Below are 20,453 nucleotides of genomic sequence, written 5' to 3' on the forward strand. Positions count from 1 at the left end.
GGTGTATTGCGAAAGACAAATTCCTCGAGTTTGCGAATCGGACCTGGGTAGAGTCCAGACCCAGGGCCTGGCGCTGTGCTACCATTGTTCCAATATTAAAAAAGGGCAAAGACGCGACTAACGTGGAGTCTTACAGACCCATATCCCTGACATCCACTATCGGCAAGATAGTAGAACGGATGGTCAGCGAGCGACTCGTGTGGAGCTTTGAGAGTGCCGGTATCCTAGCGCCAGAGCAGGCTGGCTTTAGGGCAGGCTTGAGCCCGATCGACCAGGTCACGGTATTCATGCAGGAGGTGGCCGACGGGTTCCAGAGGTCCGAGAGCACATACGCAGTTTTTATTGACCTAAAACAGGCTTATGACCGGGTGTGGAAGCAAGGCCTCTATCTTAAGCTTAGAGCCATGGGCGTACGCGGGCGGACCTACAACTGGATAAAACAGTTCCTAACGGAGAGGAAAACACGAACACAGTTCCAGTACTCTCTAAGTGGGGAAAACACCCCAATAAGAGGGTTACCCCAGGGATCCGCCCTCTCATGTATCCTTTGCCCAGCTCACTCCGGTGTCGCAAACTGCTATATGCTGACGATATTGTCCTCTGGTCAACCGGGAAGAAAGCTGACCAACTTCAGGCAGCATTACAAGCCGACCTCCAAACCATCTCCTCGTATTGTTCAAAATGGCAGATTCAGATAAACGTTGCCAAAACGACCTGGAGCCTGTTCAGCCTGGGAATCGACATTCTTGGGGCCCCATTCGAGCTCCAACTCGGTGGGCTGCGACTCCAACGTGAAAACACGCCAAAATATCTAGGAGTTACCCTAGATAGGAAGCTCTCAATGCACTTGCACATCCAGGATGTTGAACGAAAGGCCTCGGAGAAGTTGGGGTTACTCAGAAAGCTAGCCAGTACCAAGTGGGGCGCCCGAGCTGACACGCTCCGCACACTGTACACAGGGGCTGTCAGGTCCCAAATTGAGTACAGCCTGCCCGTGCAGGTGTACGCAAGCAAGACGGCCCTCGAATCACTCGATCGTGTACAGGCCCAGGCTCTCCGATTCATTTGCGGCACCTATAGAACGAGCCCAACTTCCGCTGCAGAAATTATGTCCAACGTGGCTCCTCTCAGCCTGAGGAGAGAGCGCGCCGTGCTAACTGCCCTGGAACGCTACAAAAGGGGCGAACCAGGGCTCCCGACCCATACTTTAGTCAGTCATTGGAGAGAAAAACATAGGATAAAACGGACATCATTTATGCACTGCGCTACAAATTTGAGTGCACAAGCTGGCCTCTCCACTGACCGGGTCCCAATTAGACGGATAAGCACGTGCCCGCCCTGGAGGAGACAGCCCATCCCTCCCATAAATTTCACTATACATGGGTTGGAGGGGGCCACAAAAAGACACACACACCCGGACCTACTAAGGAAAATGGCATTGGAAACACTAAAGACCTACCCGGCCGATGTCATATACTGTTACACAGACGGGTCGGTCATGAAGGACCCCGTAAGAGCTGGGTATGGGGCCTATATCTGTTACCCAGACCTGGACCCAGAAAAGCTGTCAGGCACATGCGGCCTCGCCGCATGTAGCTTTGATGCAGAATTAACGGCGATTACGAATACCCTAAATCACGTGCTCCAAAAAACTGCGCGAAAAGATAACCGTTGCGACTACCGTTGTAATGGTTACCGATTCCCAGTCCTGCCTCCAAGCCATGGCTGGCTTAAGGGGAAAGTCCAAATTGGTGGAAGAGGCATTAGGCGCCGCAAATAACATCCGCCTGCTTATTGGAGCTGTCATCGTTATGCAGTGGGTGCCCTCGCACTGCGGCGTGAGGGGCAATGCCGTGGCTGATGCTCTAGCACGAGAAGGAGCGCTGGCCGTGCCCGCTTTCGAATCGCCAAGTACGTTTCAACAGGCTACGACAGTAATACGAGAGTGGGTACATGAAAAGTGGTTGAAATCCTGGGATGACTCCAACACTGCCAGGGGAGTCTGGCAGCACATGCGCCGCCCAAATCGAGAGGACCCGTGGTGGAGGCTAAAAAGGTCGGAACAAACAACAATAACGAAGTGGCGTACGGGACACTGCCCCATAGGTGCGTACTTCGCCCGGTTCCGGCCAAATTTTGATGCCCGTTGCCGACACTGCGGGGAATCAGAAGAGACGATGGCGCACGTCTTGCAAGAGTGTCCGCAGCTCCGCGAGCTGCGGGAGGACGTATCTAGTGGTTCACTAAGTTTGTATGGAAGCTACGAGGCACTACGCCAAACAGCAGAGTTCCTTACCAGGGCACTACGGAAGACCTAGGTCTCCCTGCCTTGTCACCAATTGGAGTTCATCATCTCAGGTCACGGTGTTGGGAAGAAACTGAAGTTTAAAGATACAAGAAAAGATCGGCCGCGGGTGTTGTGCTTTTCTTTTGGACACCGGGCATCTCGGTCGATAATTAGACCCGATTATATTGGAGATCAGGAAATAACAGAAGCAAACTGTTATACACTGAAAACAGCAAGTGGCGAACTAATACCAGTGTTGGGACAGGTCAGACTTAACTTTGAAATTCAAACCCAACCATTCAGTCATGAGTTTCTGATCGCAAACGTGACTGACGAGTGTATCCTCGGCTTGGATTTTATGCAAGCATTCGGGCTGTCTTTAAACATGGCTAATGGCACTGTACAATATGCTAACATGGAGATTCCACTACTTGAGGAGGATATGGGAGACGGTCAAGCGAGAAGAATTTTGTTGGTAGAAGATACGACCATACCAGCACAATCGGAATGTATAATATGGGAAAGGTTTAAGGACATTGCAAAACCATTAGTACAAAACTCGTAGAAACAGCGAGAGGAACAGAAAATAGTCTGGCTGTAGGAAAGACGTTGGTGGTCAGTTTGTGATAGAAAGGTCCCAGTGAGAGTCATGAATCTTTACTCGCAGGAAAATAAATTACGAGCGGGCAGTGTCATAGCGGACTGTTACTCCGTGGAATTGATCACACAATGTCTGGACGCAGAGGGATCGACAAACACGTTAGCGAAGGAGAGTGCACAGATACACACATTTCTTACCAAGATGAAAGAAAATCTTTCGATGGAAGAATATAACAAAGGTGAGAAATTAATTTTGGAATTTATGGACATTATGCCCTGTGACGAGGATGATTGCGGGAGGACAAACCTTGTACAACACCGTGTTGATACGGGAAATGCCAGACCCATTCGACAACCACCGCGTCGTCTACCGTTGGCAAAACAGCAAGAAGCCCTCGATATGCTGGAACGCATGAAACAACAAGGGATCATCGAGCCATCCAACAGCCCGTGGTGTTCACCGGTTGTATTGGTTAAAAAGAAAGATGGGACTTTGCGGTTTTGTGTTGATTACCGGGCATTGAATAATGTCACGCAGAAAGATAGTTATCCTCTTCCCCGCATTGATGGACACATTGGACACACTCGCTGGATCACGAATCTTCTCTACTCTAGACCTCAAGAGCGGATATTGGCAGATAGAGATGCATCCCATTGATAAAGAAAAAACGTCCTTTTCAGCTGGAAGTGGCCTGTGGCAATTTAAGGTGATGCCATTTGGCCTATGCAATGCACCAGCTACTTTTGAGAGATTGATGGATCAAGTTTTAAAAGGTCTTAACTGGAATACTTGCCTAGTGTCACGTACGCTTTGTCTATATTTAGTTCTAGGCTTGTCGGCAAGATTTCAGCTAGCTCGGGGAATCCCAAGCATGCAGCAACCTTCTGTTTTGGATTAAATGTGATTGGTTAGAAATATTAATTATTGTACGTTAACCTGTATTTTATTGGTCAATTGATTAACCAAGCGACAGGAAGAGATTAGTCACGTGGTAACGCCCAAAGGTCTGAAAAGATTATAGATATTACCGCCAGTCTCGTATTGGAACTCAAAGAAAGATGACATGGTCATATTATTGTGTAGATCATTTCATTTAGTAGAAATATATTTTACATGTTTTATTCAATCACAGTATATCATTGTAATTATTGTGAATAGCTTTTCCAAGTTTTGAATTAAAGTATTTGTATTTGACGACGAGAAGTTTCTTCATTGAATATAATAATAATATACTTAGATCGTCTTATCGACTAGCAACTTCTAGATGATCCTATATTAACTGGCAAATTCTAGATGATCATCTTATCAACTAGCAACTTCTAATGATCATCTTATCAAGCTGCCAATTTCCTAGACTCTCGACATATTACATCAATTATAATCGTGACATCTGGCACCTCCGACATTCGATAAAGATCATCAAAAGATCATCAAATTTTTTTTTCAAGATCTAAGTAAAATTTTTCAAAACTTCGTCAATTACATAACTTCGATTTTTTTCAACTTGAGAATAGTTCTACTGTGTTCAAAGGTCAGTTTGGTTATCGATATCTTATCTTATTATAGATATAGATCTACGATCGAGTTTTCAATTTAACTCTCGAGATCTAATATTATCATTTTATATTGGCAGAGTCAATAAGACCAATATCATTTAGCTGGCACGATACATAAGCCCAGTAATATTTAACTGGCATAACAGATAAACCCAGTATTATTAAACTGACACAGTAGATAAGCCCAGTAAAATTTAACTGGCATTATTATAGATAAGCCCAGTAGCAATTACCTGGCACTATAATTTATTAAGTAGACATTTTCTACTATTACATATCAAGTCTATCGTACAAAACGACCACGTTACTACAATTTCTACTAGATCTACAATTTCAAGTGAGAAAAAGTTCATAGCCTAGTATGGCTCAGCAATATTTCATTAACCTGATACGGTTCAATAAATCTACACTTCCCTCGACGACTCCAGTAGTAGATCTAATCCTACTGTTCAAGATTACTAGCCAGTTACTGCATAACTAAAATTGTTATATTCAAAACAGTACTACAGTTGTATATTCAAGTTCATATATTTATAAACATAATAGAACTATACACTGGATTCAAGTTCTAAACCTAAACCTAGAACACAAAGATGATTAGAATTAATTGACAAAGCAAAATCATTTAAATTACCGCTACATGAACAACAAGCCTGGGCACAAGAGCGAATAGATAAAGAAGACGAAGCTGAAGAAAAATGAAGTCAGGAAGCAGAAAAACAAAGAGAATATGAAACAAAGAAACGTCAAGAAGATAAAGAAGAAGCAGAAAGACAAAGAGAACATGAAAGAGCGAAAATGGAATTTGAAAAACAGAAAATGCAATTTGAAGAAAATAAACTCAAAACAGATCCAAAATCAACAGAAGCCAACACTACTCAAGCAAGTTCCAATGTCTTTGATCGATATAAACTCATGTCAAAGATATATTCATTCAATGAGTCTACAGACAACATGGACTCATACCTTATTAGATTCGAGGTATTAGCAACAACGTCTGGCTTACCAGAAGACCAGTGGTCAAGTTCGCTCCTCAGTTTACTGACAGGAAAAGCAGTTGACATGTTCGCAGTTGTCAGTCAACGAGCGAAGTGACTATCATGATATCAAGGAAGCATTATTACGCCAGTACAGAGCAGCCTCAGACAACTACAGAAAGAAATTCTATAGCGCAAGACCAAGGCAAGATGACGATCCTCAAATTTTCGTGTCCAACATGACCATGTTGTTCGACAGATGGATATCTCTTGTCAAAGTGGAAAACAATTATCAAGCTATCAGACAACATATCATAATTGATAACATCATTCATGCTCATTCAGAAGACATCCAATCTTATATTATTGAAAGAAGTCCTTCAGATATTCCAACTTTAACCAAAATCATAAGACAATATAAAGCTGCTTATCCAAACAAGCCAGTCAAACCAGCAGCAGACGAAAACTTTGTCTGTTTTTCACAAGACAAAAGAAATTCACAGAATACAAAGTATTACAAAATAATTTGCAACAGATGCAACAATATGGGACATTTTGCTTCTCAATGCCGCACCAAGATTATAGAATTTATGCTGTAGTAACCAGATCAATGACCAAACCAAAAGAACATTTCGAATCCGAACGAGCAAGCCAAATGAATCAATACCTAAGACACAAGTACAGACCATTCAGAATGGAACAGAACCAGTAATCAGTGCATTACCTGACAATGACAATGTACTGCCACAATTCCAACATGATGAATTCAAATATGAACAGAAGATCGATTCATCATTGCAAAGACTTTACAAAAAGGCGCAAGCAAACAAACAATCAAAATTCACAGATGAACCATATTTTCAAAATAGTCTTCTCATGAAGAACAGTCACAATAAAAATGAAACAATACAACAAGTAATAGTACCTCAGAAATACAGAAAAGAAATATTGGCAACAGGGCATAATCTTCCACACGCAGGTCATATGGGTGTAACCAGAACGAAGAGAAGAATCCTTCAAGAATTTTATTGGCCAAGCATAACCAAAGATGTCAAGAAGTATGTAAGCTCTTGCCATGTTTGCCAAATGAAACGTCTTAAAGGCAATGCAATACAATCAAGTCAAGCCACGAAGTTGATAAGCAAGCCAACATGGACATCCCTACTCACTGAATGCCCATCCCTACCTATCACAAGTCCATCCCCATCTCCCACATGTCCATCCTTAACCATTGGCAACAAAGACTCTATATCTCAAGTCTTATACAAGAATCCAAGAACACTACCCTTTAGTGACGCACTATACAGAGACAATTTATACTACAAACAACATCGACAATTTAACAATGCAAATATCAAAGAATCCATAATACAACCAGCTTCAAACTCATCAGAGACAAAAACAGCATGTCAGCACGTCTCAAATAACAAGAACTTTGTCATATCAGCATGTGAACAAGCTAAAGAAGCCACAGATAAAGCAAACAGAAATACAGAAACTAGAGTCAACAAAACCAGAAAACTCAGACAATTTGAACCAGGAGACAAAGTATGTTTATTGTTACCAGACAAGAACAACAAGCTATTTATCAAATGGCAAGGTCCATTCTCAGTGCTCAGAAAAATCACAGATGTTGATTATGAAATTGACATTCATAACAAGAAGAAAATATAACATATCAACATGCTACAAAAATACAATACTGAAACAGATGATGATACAAGTACAGAACAGAGTTATGTCATGTTTAGCAGTCATACCTGAAGAAGAAGAAAATGATATGGCTGATTGCAATGATTTCATAATGCCAGAATCAAACTGAATTTTGGCAAGATATCAAAATTGATAAATTATCACATCAAAGACAAAAAGAATTGACAAACATTCTCAAAGAACATTCAGAAATATTCACAGATGTTCCGGGAAAAACTTCCATGAACATTCATTCCTAATTACACAGCACTCACATCAACATTGACCAACCTCACAAAGAAAGGTCAACCCATCAAGATTCCATGGTCTACGGAACAACATGACACAATTGAAAATATCAAAGCAACTTTTTCCAGAGACAGTATACTCAAACTCCGGAACCGAGAAAAGCCTTTTCATCTCGCCACTGACGCATCTTCATCAGCCATAGGAGCATGTTTAATGCAGGATAACCAAGGAACTTTACATCCTGTATTTTTAATCAGTAGTAGGAAACTCTCACCAGCCGAAACTAGATACTCCACTATTGAACGTGAATGTCTGGCCATTGTCTGGGCCATTTCCACATTCACCAAATATTTATTGGGTGCATACTTCACAATACTTACAGACCATGCACCACTAGCTTTCCTGAACTCGAAGAAAATGTCGAACGGACGATTAACACGTTGGAGTCTACAACTCATGGACTACCACTTTGATGTCAATACAATACGAGGTCACTTAAAAGTATTCGCTGACACACTATCCAGATGTATATAGTTAATTACTTAGTTTCGTCATTACATTTTCTCTTCACAGATATTTTATTATCAGATTGTTAAATTTGTAATATGTTTATTACAGATCCAAAGTACCTTCTAAGAAAGGACACTCATCTTCATCATGACTTACTGACTTAATCCTGTGTACTCCCAGGGGAGCATAGGGCCGCAACCACACCTCGCCACCGAACTCGGTTCTGAGCAGCTTTCTTTATCTGCACCCATGTCATTCCAGTACCCTCAGCTTCACTGATGACTGGCCTCTTCCAGGTTGGCTTGGGTCTGCCCACTTTCCTCTTTCCTTGTGGGTTCCAGTCAAGTGCCTGCCTTGCAACATCGGTAGCTGGTTTTAGCAGGGTGTGTCCTATCCAGCTCCATTTTCGATTTGTGATGTTTTGGGCTATGGGTTTTTGTCTAGTTCTCTCCCACAAATCGATAGTAGTTATCTTTTCTAGCCACCTAATTCCTAATATCCGGCGTAGGCATCTGTTAACAAAGGTCTGGAGCTTTTCCATATTTGTTTTAGTGACTCTCCAAGTTTCTGAACCGTATAGAAGGACAGACTTAACGTTTGTATTATAGATTCGTATCTTGTTGTGTAGAGATAATGCCTTAGAGCGCCAGATAGTTTGAAGAGTTGAAAAGGCAAACCTAGCTTTATTGATCCGAATTAGTATATCATCATCAGCTCCGCCGTCTTTACCAACTCTACTTCCCAGATATGTGAAGTGGTCCGTATCAAGGATATTCTCTCCCTGTAGCATGATTGGGTTCTCTTGTCTGTTGTTGATCCTCATAACTCCAGTTTTCTTTTTGTTGATTAGAAGTCCAGTCTTTTTCGCTATTTCTGAGAGTCTGGTCAGTTTGGTCTGAGCATTTTGTTGTGTATGGGAGAAGAGGCAGATGTCATCGGCGAAATCCAGGTCCTCTAAATGTTGTGTTAGTGTCCATTGTATGCCGCTTTTATTATCTAAGACTGTCTGTCTCATGACTCAATCGATCACCAGCAAAAATATCAAGGGCGAAAGCATACATCCCTGTCTTACTTCTGTTTTTACTTGAAAAGGGTTGGTCAGCTTACCATTGTGTATTACTTGGCATGATGAGTCATCATATAACTGTTTAATGATATTGGTGAATTTTGTTGGAATTCCGTAGTGATTCATCAGTCTCCAGATTACGTCTCTGTCAATACTGTCGAAAGCTTTCTCAAAATCAACAAAGGTCATGTACAGAGGTGATTGCCACTCGATAGATTGTTATATGATAATACGTAGTGTAGCAATGTGGTCAGTGCATGATTTCTCTTTACGGAATCCAGCCTGTTCTGGTCTTAGTCTTTTGTCTAGGGCATCTTTTAGGCGTTCCAATATTATCCTAGTTAAGACCTTGCTGAGGGTTGACAGTAACATGATTCCTCGCCAGTTGTTGCATTGAGTGAGGTCACCTTTTTTGGGTAATTTAATTAGGTAGCCCAGTTTCCAGATTATAGGGACCTTTTCTTGCTCCCAAATTTTGCATAGACTAAGACTAAGACTGCTTTATTGATCCTTACGGAAATTTGTTGTGATTACAACGACTCGTTTCTCATATAAAGACAACACAAAAGAAAAATACACATAAATACAACAGACAACATAAAGAGTTCATTCAGCGACTACACACAGGTATCTTGGTGCATTTCATGTTCCCTGATCAATGAGTGGCGGTGATAGAGTCTGACCGAGTGAGGTACGAACGAGTTTTTGTACTGCTCCGTTCTTGTTTTGATTGACAGCAGTCGCCCACTTCGCGACGACCTGGCGTAGTTCTGATGGAGCGGGTGGCCGTTGTCTTCCAAGATTTTTTCGATTTTTCTTAGGCACGTTTGTTCAAAAAGTTCCTTTAAATGTGGTAATGTTGTGAGTGTAATTTTTGATGCTTTTTAGCGGCCCCCGTAAGGGGAAAAAGCCGCTATTAGGTTTGTGCAAAATGTCCGTCTGTCCGTCTGTCACACTCAGATCTCGAAAACTAGAAGAGATATGAAAAATATTATTTCATCATTAAATCCGGCTTGAAAAGTTTAGGTGCAACGGCTACTTTTGGTTTTCTAAAAGCAAACCGTTTAATTTATAAAATTAATTATGCAAGCGATTTTTTCATAAAAATACACCAATTCTAAAACAATTACGTAAATGTAAGGGAGGCAATGTTACAATATGCTAACAAAGATGGAAAATTTTTGTGTATTTTCAGTATCACTAAGTCAAATATATTTTAAAAATGTACAGGAAATGTTTACAACAAATATAAATAATAGTTAAAGACGTTTTTTCTGGTCAACTAGCTGCTAAAATTAAAAGAAAACATTTCTGTTTGTTTATAAAGGCTAATAATGCACTTTGTATGTAAATATCACGCACATTTTTTTAAATGGACTTTTTATGCAGCGATTTTCGTGCAGTAGCGTAACGTCGCAACATGATCAGGTGCTAAACCAATTCCTTAAACTTTTTTTAGAAAATCAGATTTTATTTATTTTTTGTTTAGTGCCCCCATCCGAATTAAAGAAGCTTATTTTTGTGCGTTTTGTCTGTTGGTCGGTCTGTCCGTCACGATTAGATTTAAAAAACTAGAACTCTAAAAGCTATTGAAAATCTGATTTACCCTTTAATGTTCCTCCCATAACATCTCAATAGTTTTAAGTATCTAAAATTGATTGTTCCGGATTTTTTTTGTGCAAAACTAATCAACGCCAACAAATGTTTGTTTGCTCTTCTAACTTATATTACATTCAATTTCCATGCTTAAACGTTGCAAAAACACATTATCAATAATATGTTGTTCCGTTTTTTATGTAAATAGCATATTAATGCTAAATCAAAATCTCTATACTGACTTATATTTCATTAAGTGTAAAAATGTTCCGGATATTGTTTTATAAAACATGAATTATGCCTAATGATTGTTTGAAATCGCATAAGGCTTTTTAAAAAAGTAATTTACTAGAATTGATTACTGAAAATTACTTTTTAGACATTTAATTTTCTTGTAAAACATAACATAGAAGTTTTGTAATCGATAAAGAAAGTTCCGGATTTTGTTTCTTACAAATCGTCGCCAGAAATTTCCGAATTTATTTAAAAATCTACTAACGCCAAATAATTGTTTGAACTCCCTCTTCTAATTAATAAACAAATAATGTTCTCATTTACGAAATAATGTTTTTACGGATTTTTATGAAAAATATTTTAACTCACTAATCTCTTACAGTACATTTAACTTTCTACCTAAAACATTAAAAAATCTAATTATCGTTAATATTATGTTTCGATTTTTAAGGAAAACAGAATCCAAACACCAAAGTAAGGTATGAAAATCTCTCCACGTGGCTGTAGTACATCTAATTTTTATACGAGACCATCCAAAAAATTTAATTAACGGTATTACATTTTCTGAAATTCTCTTTTTCGTTTACTATTTATACAAACATCCGGAACAATCTATTATATAAACTTTTCAATTGTGTTCATACCTAAAAATTATTGCGATGTTTTGAAACGTAAAATAAAGGTTAATCAATTTTTAATAACTTTTAGTTGTTTTTTTTTTATATCAAGATGACGGACTGACTGACAGACAAAACGCAAAAACAATGCGGCTTTATCCTTTTTAAATAAATTCTATTAGAACTCAGTGCACCAATGTCTATGAACCCTCGTTAAATATCTCGTGTAAATAAAGACATTTTTTTTTTATGGTACCGGTACTAGCCTATTGTGAGGTAATGGAATTTTTTTTCTTTGACGTCATATGAATGGACTCTTTAAATGTAATGTTAAAAGAACGCACTCGGTGCACCAATGTCTATTAACCCTCGAAAAAATTGCTTGTATTAATGAAAACATATTTTAGTCTAACTAAGCCGTGTGACGTAGTGTTTTTTTTTTCCTTTGACGTCACATGGAATGAATTCTTTAAATGAAATGCTAAAAGAACGCACTCGGTGCACCAATGTCTATGAACACTCGAGAAATGGCTCGTGTTGATGAAGGTGATTTTTAGTCTAGCTAGGCCTTGTGACGTAGTGTTTTTTTTTCCTTTGACGTCATATGGAATGAATTCTTTAAAAGAAATGCTAAAAGAACGCACTCGGTGCACCAATGTCTATGAACACTCGATAAAAGGCTCGTAATGATGAAGGCGATTTTTATTCTAGCTAGGCCGTGTGACGTAGTGTTTTTTTTCCTTTGACGTCATATGGAATGAATTCTTTAAATGAAATGCTTAAAGAACGCACTCGGTGCACCAAAGTCTATGATCACTCGATAAATGGCTCGTAATGATGAAGGCGATTTTCAGTCTAGCTAGGCCGTGTGACGTAGTGTTTTTTTTTTTTTCCCTCTGACGTTATATGGAATAAATTCTTCAAACGAAATGAAAAAAGAACTCGGCATAGTAATGTTTATTAAGCCTCGTTTTGTGACTCGCGTTTAAAAAAGGAATGATATCTTGATTTAGATCTAATCTAGATTTTTTAAACTAGATCTAGATTTTTATTACAGTATATCTAGATCTGGATTTATATTCTAATTAAAATTATTTTAGAGTCTAGATCTAGAATTTCTAGATCTAGTTTAGACTAAAATAGACTAGATTAAGATGTAGAATTTCAATTTCTAAACTTAAAGTGTAAAAAAAAGTGTAGATTTTCATTTCCAAACGTTTTGATCAATATTGTAATGTTTTAATATACTAAATATAATCTACTATTTTTTATTAAATTTATATTTACGGCAAATGAATCTTTGAAACATTATTACTTTTGACCATCGGATGGCTGCCTGGTCGTGCGGTTTGCGCGCTGGACTGTCGTTCAGATTTATGGATGGCCCAGGGTTCAAACTCTGCCCGCTCCCATCCCCCGTCGTCCTGCGGGAGGTTTGGACTAGGAAGTAATTATCTTCAACTCTGAAGGAACATCCGAAACGTGAAAAACATTTTACATCAAAATTAAATCACCTCTTGAATATTATTTGCGAATATGCAGATCCGACAGGGATCCGACTTCGACGGGGGCCGCCTCTGAGTTTGTGTAACACAAACTCTCTTTGTAATCTTGTTTTCTAGACGTTGCAACAGTTTAGATGAGGCGTTGCCTTGCCAACAACTTATTCCGTATGTTAGCAGATTTTGTACAGTCGCGCCGTAAAATGTCTCAAGGATCTTCTTGTTTAATTTAAAACTGTTGAGTTTGTATAGAAAAAAGAGTCGCTGGGCTGTTTTCTTTGTCAGAGTTCCAAGGTGGTCTTCCCATGAAAGCTTGTTGTTGATGATAACGCCTAGATATTTATATGCCTTTACTTGTTCTATAGATGTAGTGTTTATTTGCAGTTCACGTATAGTTTGTTTTTTCTTTCTAAAATCTATTATAAGTTCTTTAGTTTTTGTTACATTCAGTTCTAGAAAGTTGTCGGTGCACCAGTTTGTAAACTCTTCTATCGAGCTTCGATACTGAGTTTCGTCTCCTGAAATAAGACCGACTATGGCAGTATCATCAGCGAATTTAATGAGTTTAACTGAGTCATAGATGCTTCTTATGTCATTAGTGTAAAGAGTGTATAGTACAGGAGAAAGTACACAACCTTGTGGAGCACCCGTACATAGTACTCGAGTTAACGATTTGGTGTTGTTGACTTTAACATACTGGGGCCGTTGGGTTAAAAAGTTTAGAACCCATGCTTGCAAGTAAGGGCTTACATTTAAGTTACTCAGTTTGTTTATCATTAGATGTGGCTGTATGGTATTGAAAGCCGAGGAGAAATCTACGAAGAGGACTCGTGCATATGTTTTGGGTATATCGAGATGCTTATAAAGCTGGTCCAAAAGCAATAGAATGGCATCCTCAGTTCCTCTAGCTGCTTTGTATGCAAATTGGTGAGGGACCCCTCAACTCAAGAAAACATTAAGAAACTAGAACAGACACAAAATAGAGCAGTGCGATTCATAACAAACGAATATTCACATTTGACTAGAGTAACACCTTTAGTAAAATCACTAAATTTAGAAAGCCTTCAGGACAGAAGGCTCAAAAGTAAAGTAGCAATCATACATAAAACACTGAACCATAATCTTCAAATACAAAAACAGAATTTAATAAAATACTCTGAAAGACACAAAGATAAAGGCACATTCCTCGTCCCATATGCTAGGACAAATTTGTACAAATACTCGTTCTTCCCTAGTGCTATTAGAGCATGGAATGGGTTGCCTGAGCTAGCCAGGAAAACCAGTGACTTGGCAGAATTTAAGTCATTGGTTAATATGCATGACTAAATGCATGACGCGTAGGACGTAATCATCTTCTTTTTTGAAGTAACGTCTGTATTATATAAGATAAGATAAGATAAGGGTCTAGGCTGTTATTGACTTTTGCTACAAGTTGTTTAAGGATATATTTTTCAAAACATTTCATAACAATAGGTGTTATTGCTACTGGGCGGAAATCATTTAAGCAATCTATTTTTGGTTTCTTAGGCACTGGTATGATTTCTGAAGTTTTCCAGATGTTTGGAATTACGCACATTTGCAATGACTGGTTAAAGATATGACAGAAGATAGAAGAAATTTGCTCCGCACATAGCTTGATCAGCTTGCCACTAATTTTGTCTGGTCCACAAGCTTTTGTTACGTCTACTCTTTTAAATAACAAGGTCACTTCATCCTCCGTTACAAAATTGACGTAGGGCTCTTGTTTTCCTTTGGACAGAGTGTTGAAAAGTTCTTTGTGTAGATCAACAAAATCTTCTTTGTCAAAACGAGAATAAAAATAATTTAGTTCGTTGGCGAATTTCTCATCATCAGCCACTAAAATTTGTTCTCGTTTTGAGGCGCAGCCCGTTATTTTCTTTAATCCCTCCCAGCATTGTTTTGAGTTGTTCTTGGCAAAGAAATTCTCAATTTTTTCTTTGTATGTTTTTTTCCCTTCAATTATTGCTTTTCTCAGTTTATTCTTAGCATTTATAAACTCTTCGTTGCTAGCCTTATACTTTGTTTTCTTTTCAGTGATAAGGTGTTTGATTTTTTTGGTCATCCAGGGCTTATTGCTTCCATAGCAGTGGATGCAGCATTTCAGCTGATATTTTGGGGTCTGCTTTTAAAGCCTCTACTGGTATACCATCTGGGCCTGGCGCTTTTCCCTTTTTTGCATTCTTGATGGCCTTGATGATCTCCCCTTTAGTAGGAGGACCTGTGTTAAAATCTATTTCTTCTGTTGTTGGGGGAATGTCCGGAATCGATTCAGGAGGATGTCGGTTCAAAATTTCCTGAAAGTGTTCGGCCCATCTATCCTTCTGTCCAACATCACTGGTGATAATTTTTCCTTGTTTGTCTTTCACTGGCTTGCTGGTGTTGGTATTTCTTCCTGCTAAGGTTCTTGTTATGTCGTACAACCTTTTCATGTCTCTTTGTTCTGCTGCCTTTTCTGCATCGACTGTCATTTCATGAAGGAAGCGTTTTTTGGTCATCTCTTGCATTCTTTCTTAAAGACTTGTTTACTGCACCATACTGGGTTCTAAGATTAGCTTTTTGTTCTTCATTCTGGCATTGGTTTATCTTTTCTTTTAGCTCCTTCCGTTCCTGGATTTTGGCCCATGTCTCCGCAGACAGCCATTGCTTGTGTTGTTTCGTTTTCCTGCCTAGGACGTCTGTACATGTGCTTTTCCATATCTCTTGGAGAGTGAGGCAGTGTTGCTCAAGGGTTTCGTCTGTTACTAGTCCAGCTAGTACTTCAAATTTATTGTTAACCTCACAATTAAAGAGAACTTTTTTTTCTTCGCTCTACTGAGTGTTGAATTTGTAGTGTGGTCTGTCTGAAAAATACTTAAAGGATTTAAGTTTGATCTTCACTGTTGCTATTAGCAGATGATGATCAGATGCTACATCTGCTCCTCGTTTCACCCTAACATCAAGGAGACTTCTCCTCCATTTCCGAGATATTGCAAAATGGTCAATTTGGTTTTCCGTTTAACCATCTGGGGAAGTCCATGTTGTCTTGTGTATAGGTTTGTGTGGAAAGATAGTTCCTCCTATGATTAGATCATTGAATGCGCAAAAGTCAGCAAATACGTCCCCATTTTCATTGCTTGTGCCTGCACTATGTTTACCCATGTAGAGCTCCTTTCCAGCATTGTTTGTACCTACTTTTGCGTTCATGTCACCCATAATAAGCTCGATATCATTTTTAGTGTTTTTTCTAGTACTGATTGTAGAGCGTTATAAAATTCTTCTTTCTCTTCTTCTGGTGCTGCATTTGTTGGTGCATAGCACTGGATGATGGTTGTTTTCCTTCCCTTTGCATTAAATCTAGCTGACATTAGTCTTGAGGAAACTGGCTCCCATCCCAACAAAGCCTTTGATGCCTCTCTTGACAGTAGAAGTGCTACTCCCTGTGTGTGATCGTGGTCTAGATCTTCATGTCCAGAATATATAATGCTCTCCCCAGTTGTCAGATTGCTTAGACCACTTCCATTCCATCGTGTTTCACTGTGGCCTAGAACCTTGATTTTGTACTTTCTCATTTCGTTTGCCACTTCGTTTATTCTGCCGCTATCATACAGGGTTCTGATGTTCCAGGTCCCTATCCTGGTTGAGGGCTTGGTCGTCAGAAGGTTTGTCGGTGTGCTAGCTTCCAGAGGGCTTTTACTTGTACACGTCATAGACTCTTCCACAGAGGAACCTTCCTGACCAAGTTTTAGTTGGTTTTTTGAATTTCCGGTTTCTGTAGCAATAGTTTAGTGATGTGAGGTTGCTAGCCTTACGATCACCCCTCCTCCTTTACCCGGGCTTGGGACCGGCAAGATACCCCTATAAGGTGTACCTAGGCGGAGTTCATCTTCATCATATTTCTTTATAATTTTATTTCATTTCGAAAGTTACATCAACTGTACTTGTGGTGATTATGTTTTGTATATAATATTGTAAACGGTACGTCATAGAACCTTGGTTGTAAGACTTAAAGAATTCTATGTTTATTTATTATTTCACTATTTATTTCATTGGTCCATTGGTTGGGACAGAGTGACAGCGCTTGAAGTTTTGTTATTGTTGACAGGGGACCGGAGTTTTGTGATAGCATAGTAGAAGCCATTATAAGGAAGTTCTGATAGTTAATGTATATTTAGGAATTCAGCTTTTGTTGGCGTTATCTACAGTTATAATTTATTCCTATTTCTTTATTGGTAATAGGCGATATTATGCCGCCCACGCCTGATCCGGTTCTTTCTGTGGTCCTACCGTAGACCATAGGCTTATAAACCTACACTCCAAAGCTGTACCATCGCAAATTAAAAGTGGTGTAGCATGTTGTCTGTCTGAGATCAATGGGGAGTGAGTTCCAAACCTTTGGTCCGTGCACTGAAAAGCCCGCAGACCGTAGCTTTTGAGGCAGAAACGTGGCACCACTAAAAGCGTTGAGTCCATTGAGCACAGGGCTCTCTGTGGGACTTATGGAGTGATCAGTTCGCTAAGGTACAAGGGCATTTCATGGTTGTAGATACACTGATGACAAAGTGTGGCGACCTTGTAATCGATTCTCGCTTTCAAGGGAAGCCAATGGAGCGTGCGCAAGAGCGTAGTAGCAGAATCTCGTCTTGTTTTTTTAAGGACTAATCGAGCGGCGTTGTTCTGTATTCGTTGCAGCTTGGCTATTTTGCCATCAGGTATACCTGCTAGCACGGCGTTGCAGTAGTCAAGGCGGGAGAGTATGAATGTCACAGCTAGCGTTTTTGTTGACTCCGTTGTTAAATATGGTCGGATCTGGCCTAATCTGCGCAGCTGCAGATAAAGACCCTTGCAGAGCTGACTTAAGTGTGGGTCGAAAGATAGGGTAGCGATATAATACAAAAATTATATTTTAATTCAACAAACTCTGTTCACAAACAATGATTTCCCCATAGAAGTAGGACCGCCCCCCCCCCCCAATCGGCCAACAGGAGAACGACATAATATAAAGATCGGTTAAAACACCAATAACACGTTTTAATCATATTTAATTGATTCTGTTAGCAAGCTGTGATTTCTACAAAAGTTAATGGGAGGGGGGCGAGATTGATGCCATCGCCCCCTCCCGACCTCTTCAAATCGGGCAACATTCTAGCGAAATAACCTAAAAATAGGTTGAAATATAAATAAGTAGTGTATATTATTAACATAAGTAATAAATTCGTATACAAAATTGTTTCAATTCTATACTTAAATTCGTCCGCCCCCTCCCCCTTCGGGAGGAGTGTCGGCCGAGTGGAGGGGGGGGATCGCCCCTACCGCCCCCCCCCCCCCTGTATCGGCCAGTGTGTCCTTGTCATGCGCATATGGAGTTGGTTCTTAGGTGTGTTTCTTTTATGCAACAAAATAGTTTGTGCGCTGTTTCTAAATAATAATAATTTAAAAAAAAACGAAAACGGCTCTAACGATTTTATGTAAAATTTCAAGGTGTTAGGGTCTGGAAAAACAGTTAATGGAAAAAAAGTTAATGTCCCCTCCCCCAAACTCAAAATTTCTGGATACGCTAGTGTGTCGGACGGAGGACATGATCTATGAAAGGACTGAGGACCTGCAATGTTCCATCCATCCATCCATCCATCAATCCCAGTGGCGCTACAGCCCATGGAGGGCTCTGGCCTCCATCAGCACATCCTTCCATTCAGATCTCTCCTGGGCCTTTCGTCTCCACGCCCTAACCCCAAGCTGTATCAGATCTGCTTCCACAACCTGCAATGTTCACCTTGACGTAATTGAAGGCAGCCCTACCTACCTCTTGTGACCCGATCGAGGAAACATACCTCCACCCCCACCCCTCCTCTTTACAGGCTACAGCGTTGTCTAGTGTAGTCTGCTGTGAGAAAAAACAGTATCGAATCTAAAATTTGATAATATGAGCATTGAATGATTATATATGGAAATTATTGAATGGTTTGCAATGGTTTGAGCATTGAAATTGTAAAATTTGGTTGTACTTTGAAAACCTAGATTTAGATAGTGTTATAACCCCGCCATGCGCACAGCCATTCAAGATAGTGCAGAAGGTGCGCACTGCTAGAAACAAGAGATGACAACCCTGACCTCCACTAACTCTCCCTGTGTCAGCTGGCTGGCATCAGCGACTATCTTCATAAGGTCGAAGCAGCGACCACGACATCGTCTCATGCGTAGACTGGCCAACTGGAAGAAGAGGAAGCGACCGCCGCGGAAAACTGTGCAGATAGCTTCGTGGGCAACAGGCACCCTACGTCTGTGGTTCTCATTACCGATCGACCTCCACCTGAACTGTCAAACCTCCACTGCACTGTTTCTTTTCAGGACGAAAAGCGTTAAGAAGGGGGCAATGTTATAACCCCGCCATGCGCACCGCCATTCAAGATAGTGCAGAAGGTGCGTGCTGCTAGAAACCAGACAGATAAGGATGTTGACATTAGGAAAAAAAGAACGATTTCCGCCCAAGTAGAGAGCCAATATGAAGAGGCTGTGCTAAGAGAAGATGTTGTTTTGTGTAACTGTGATGTCCTGTAAATAAACATCTGTGTCTCCTTGAGTTGCCTCCCTTAAGTTATTACAATATTATACATGCAATCTAGAGTCTAGATCTTTTTTTTCCTCTCTGTTTGTTTTAATTCCATTGACGCAAGTAATCGAGCATTTCTTTAAAAGTTTAATTGTATCATTTAAAGATTGCATTAAACAAAAACATAATTTAATATTACCCTTTTATAAATAATCAATTTCTAAGTATTAACTTTTAACACGCGTTAATTTATAGATCTAGTCAGTTTTGTGCGTAATATAAAGAATAAAGAGATACGCAATAATTTTATTTTAGGAGATCGTGATACTGTAAAAATCTGGCCAATAAATTAAACGTGCAATGTTAAACAACATTAGCATGATAAATAATAGATCTAGATCAGGGAGTTCGCACTTTACTTCTCAGTGGATTAATTAGATTTTCTCACTGCTGCATAAATAAACATGAGTCAAGCGCCTTTAGAGGTAATATCTTTTATTTATAAATATAATGATAGATCAATTTGGCCATATATCTAAATGACACTTTTAGATAGATCTCATCTTAGACGACTTAGACATCTAGAAATACTAGAATATTTCTAGATTGAGAGAGTATTATTATTATTATATAAATATAGTCTACTAGCTCTATAAATTATAATGAAATATAGGATCTACTCAATTATTATTATATAGTTATAGATCTATTATTATACTAATCTCTATAGAAGTATAGTTAGTAGTTTATTTAATTTTTGTGGTCATTAAATAATTATTTTAATATTTATTATAAAACTAGCGCGCTGTATAATAATGTGCTTGTCCATTTTCCAATAATTCTGACCCAATTGCCTTCCATTTAGAATCTAGATCTAGCTGTCTTTTTATAATGTAAGAAAAACGAATTTCAAATTTGCTACTCAGGTTGTTGTTTTTTCCTATTCCTATGTTACCCGGATGACTTTACCTCTTCCTAGAGTTAAGACTATATTTTTTGATTGGCTGTCTATACTAATG

At 39.3% G+C, this 20,453-nt stretch overlaps 2 protein-coding genes across 6 annotated transcripts in view; one reads left to right on the forward strand and one right to left on the reverse strand.

Annotated features, from left to right (window-relative positions):
- LOC106078526 (cilia- and flagella-associated protein 99-like) overlaps positions 1 to 6,708 on the reverse strand; it is a 42,955-nt gene extending 36,247 nt beyond the window's left edge. Inside the window, exon 1 of one of the 3 annotated variants that reach the window (XM_056040186.1) lies at positions 6,608 to 6,708. In XM_056040186.1, the coding sequence (XP_055896161.1) occupies positions 6,608 to 6,653 (46 nt within the window). In that variant the 5' untranslated portion in view covers positions 6,654 to 6,708. Of the gene's footprint in view, positions 1 to 6,590 lie in introns of all 3 variants that reach the window. The other 2 variants (XM_056040199.1, XM_056040220.1) reach the window with 2 other exon arrangements.
- A 12,938-nt stretch (positions 6,709 to 19,646) lies between these two features.
- Positions 19,647 to 20,453, forward strand: part of LOC106064299 (uncharacterized protein ZK1073.1-like) — a 49,676-nt gene continuing 48,869 nt past the window's right edge. The window contains exon 1 of one of the 3 annotated variants that reach the window (XM_056040232.1): positions 19,647 to 19,919. In XM_056040232.1, coding sequence (XP_055896207.1) covers positions 19,899 to 19,919 — 21 coding nt within the window. In that variant the 5' untranslated portion in view covers positions 19,647 to 19,898. The remainder of the gene's footprint in view (positions 19,920 to 20,453) is intronic. The other 2 variants (XM_056040240.1, XM_056040250.1) reach the window with 2 other exon arrangements.

Source organism: Biomphalaria glabrata, chromosome 1 (genome assembly GCF_947242115.1).
Source record: "Biomphalaria glabrata chromosome 1, xgBioGlab47.1, whole genome shotgun sequence".
In the NCBI taxonomy this organism is placed as follows: Eukaryota; Metazoa; Mollusca; class Gastropoda; family Planorbidae; genus Biomphalaria; species Biomphalaria glabrata.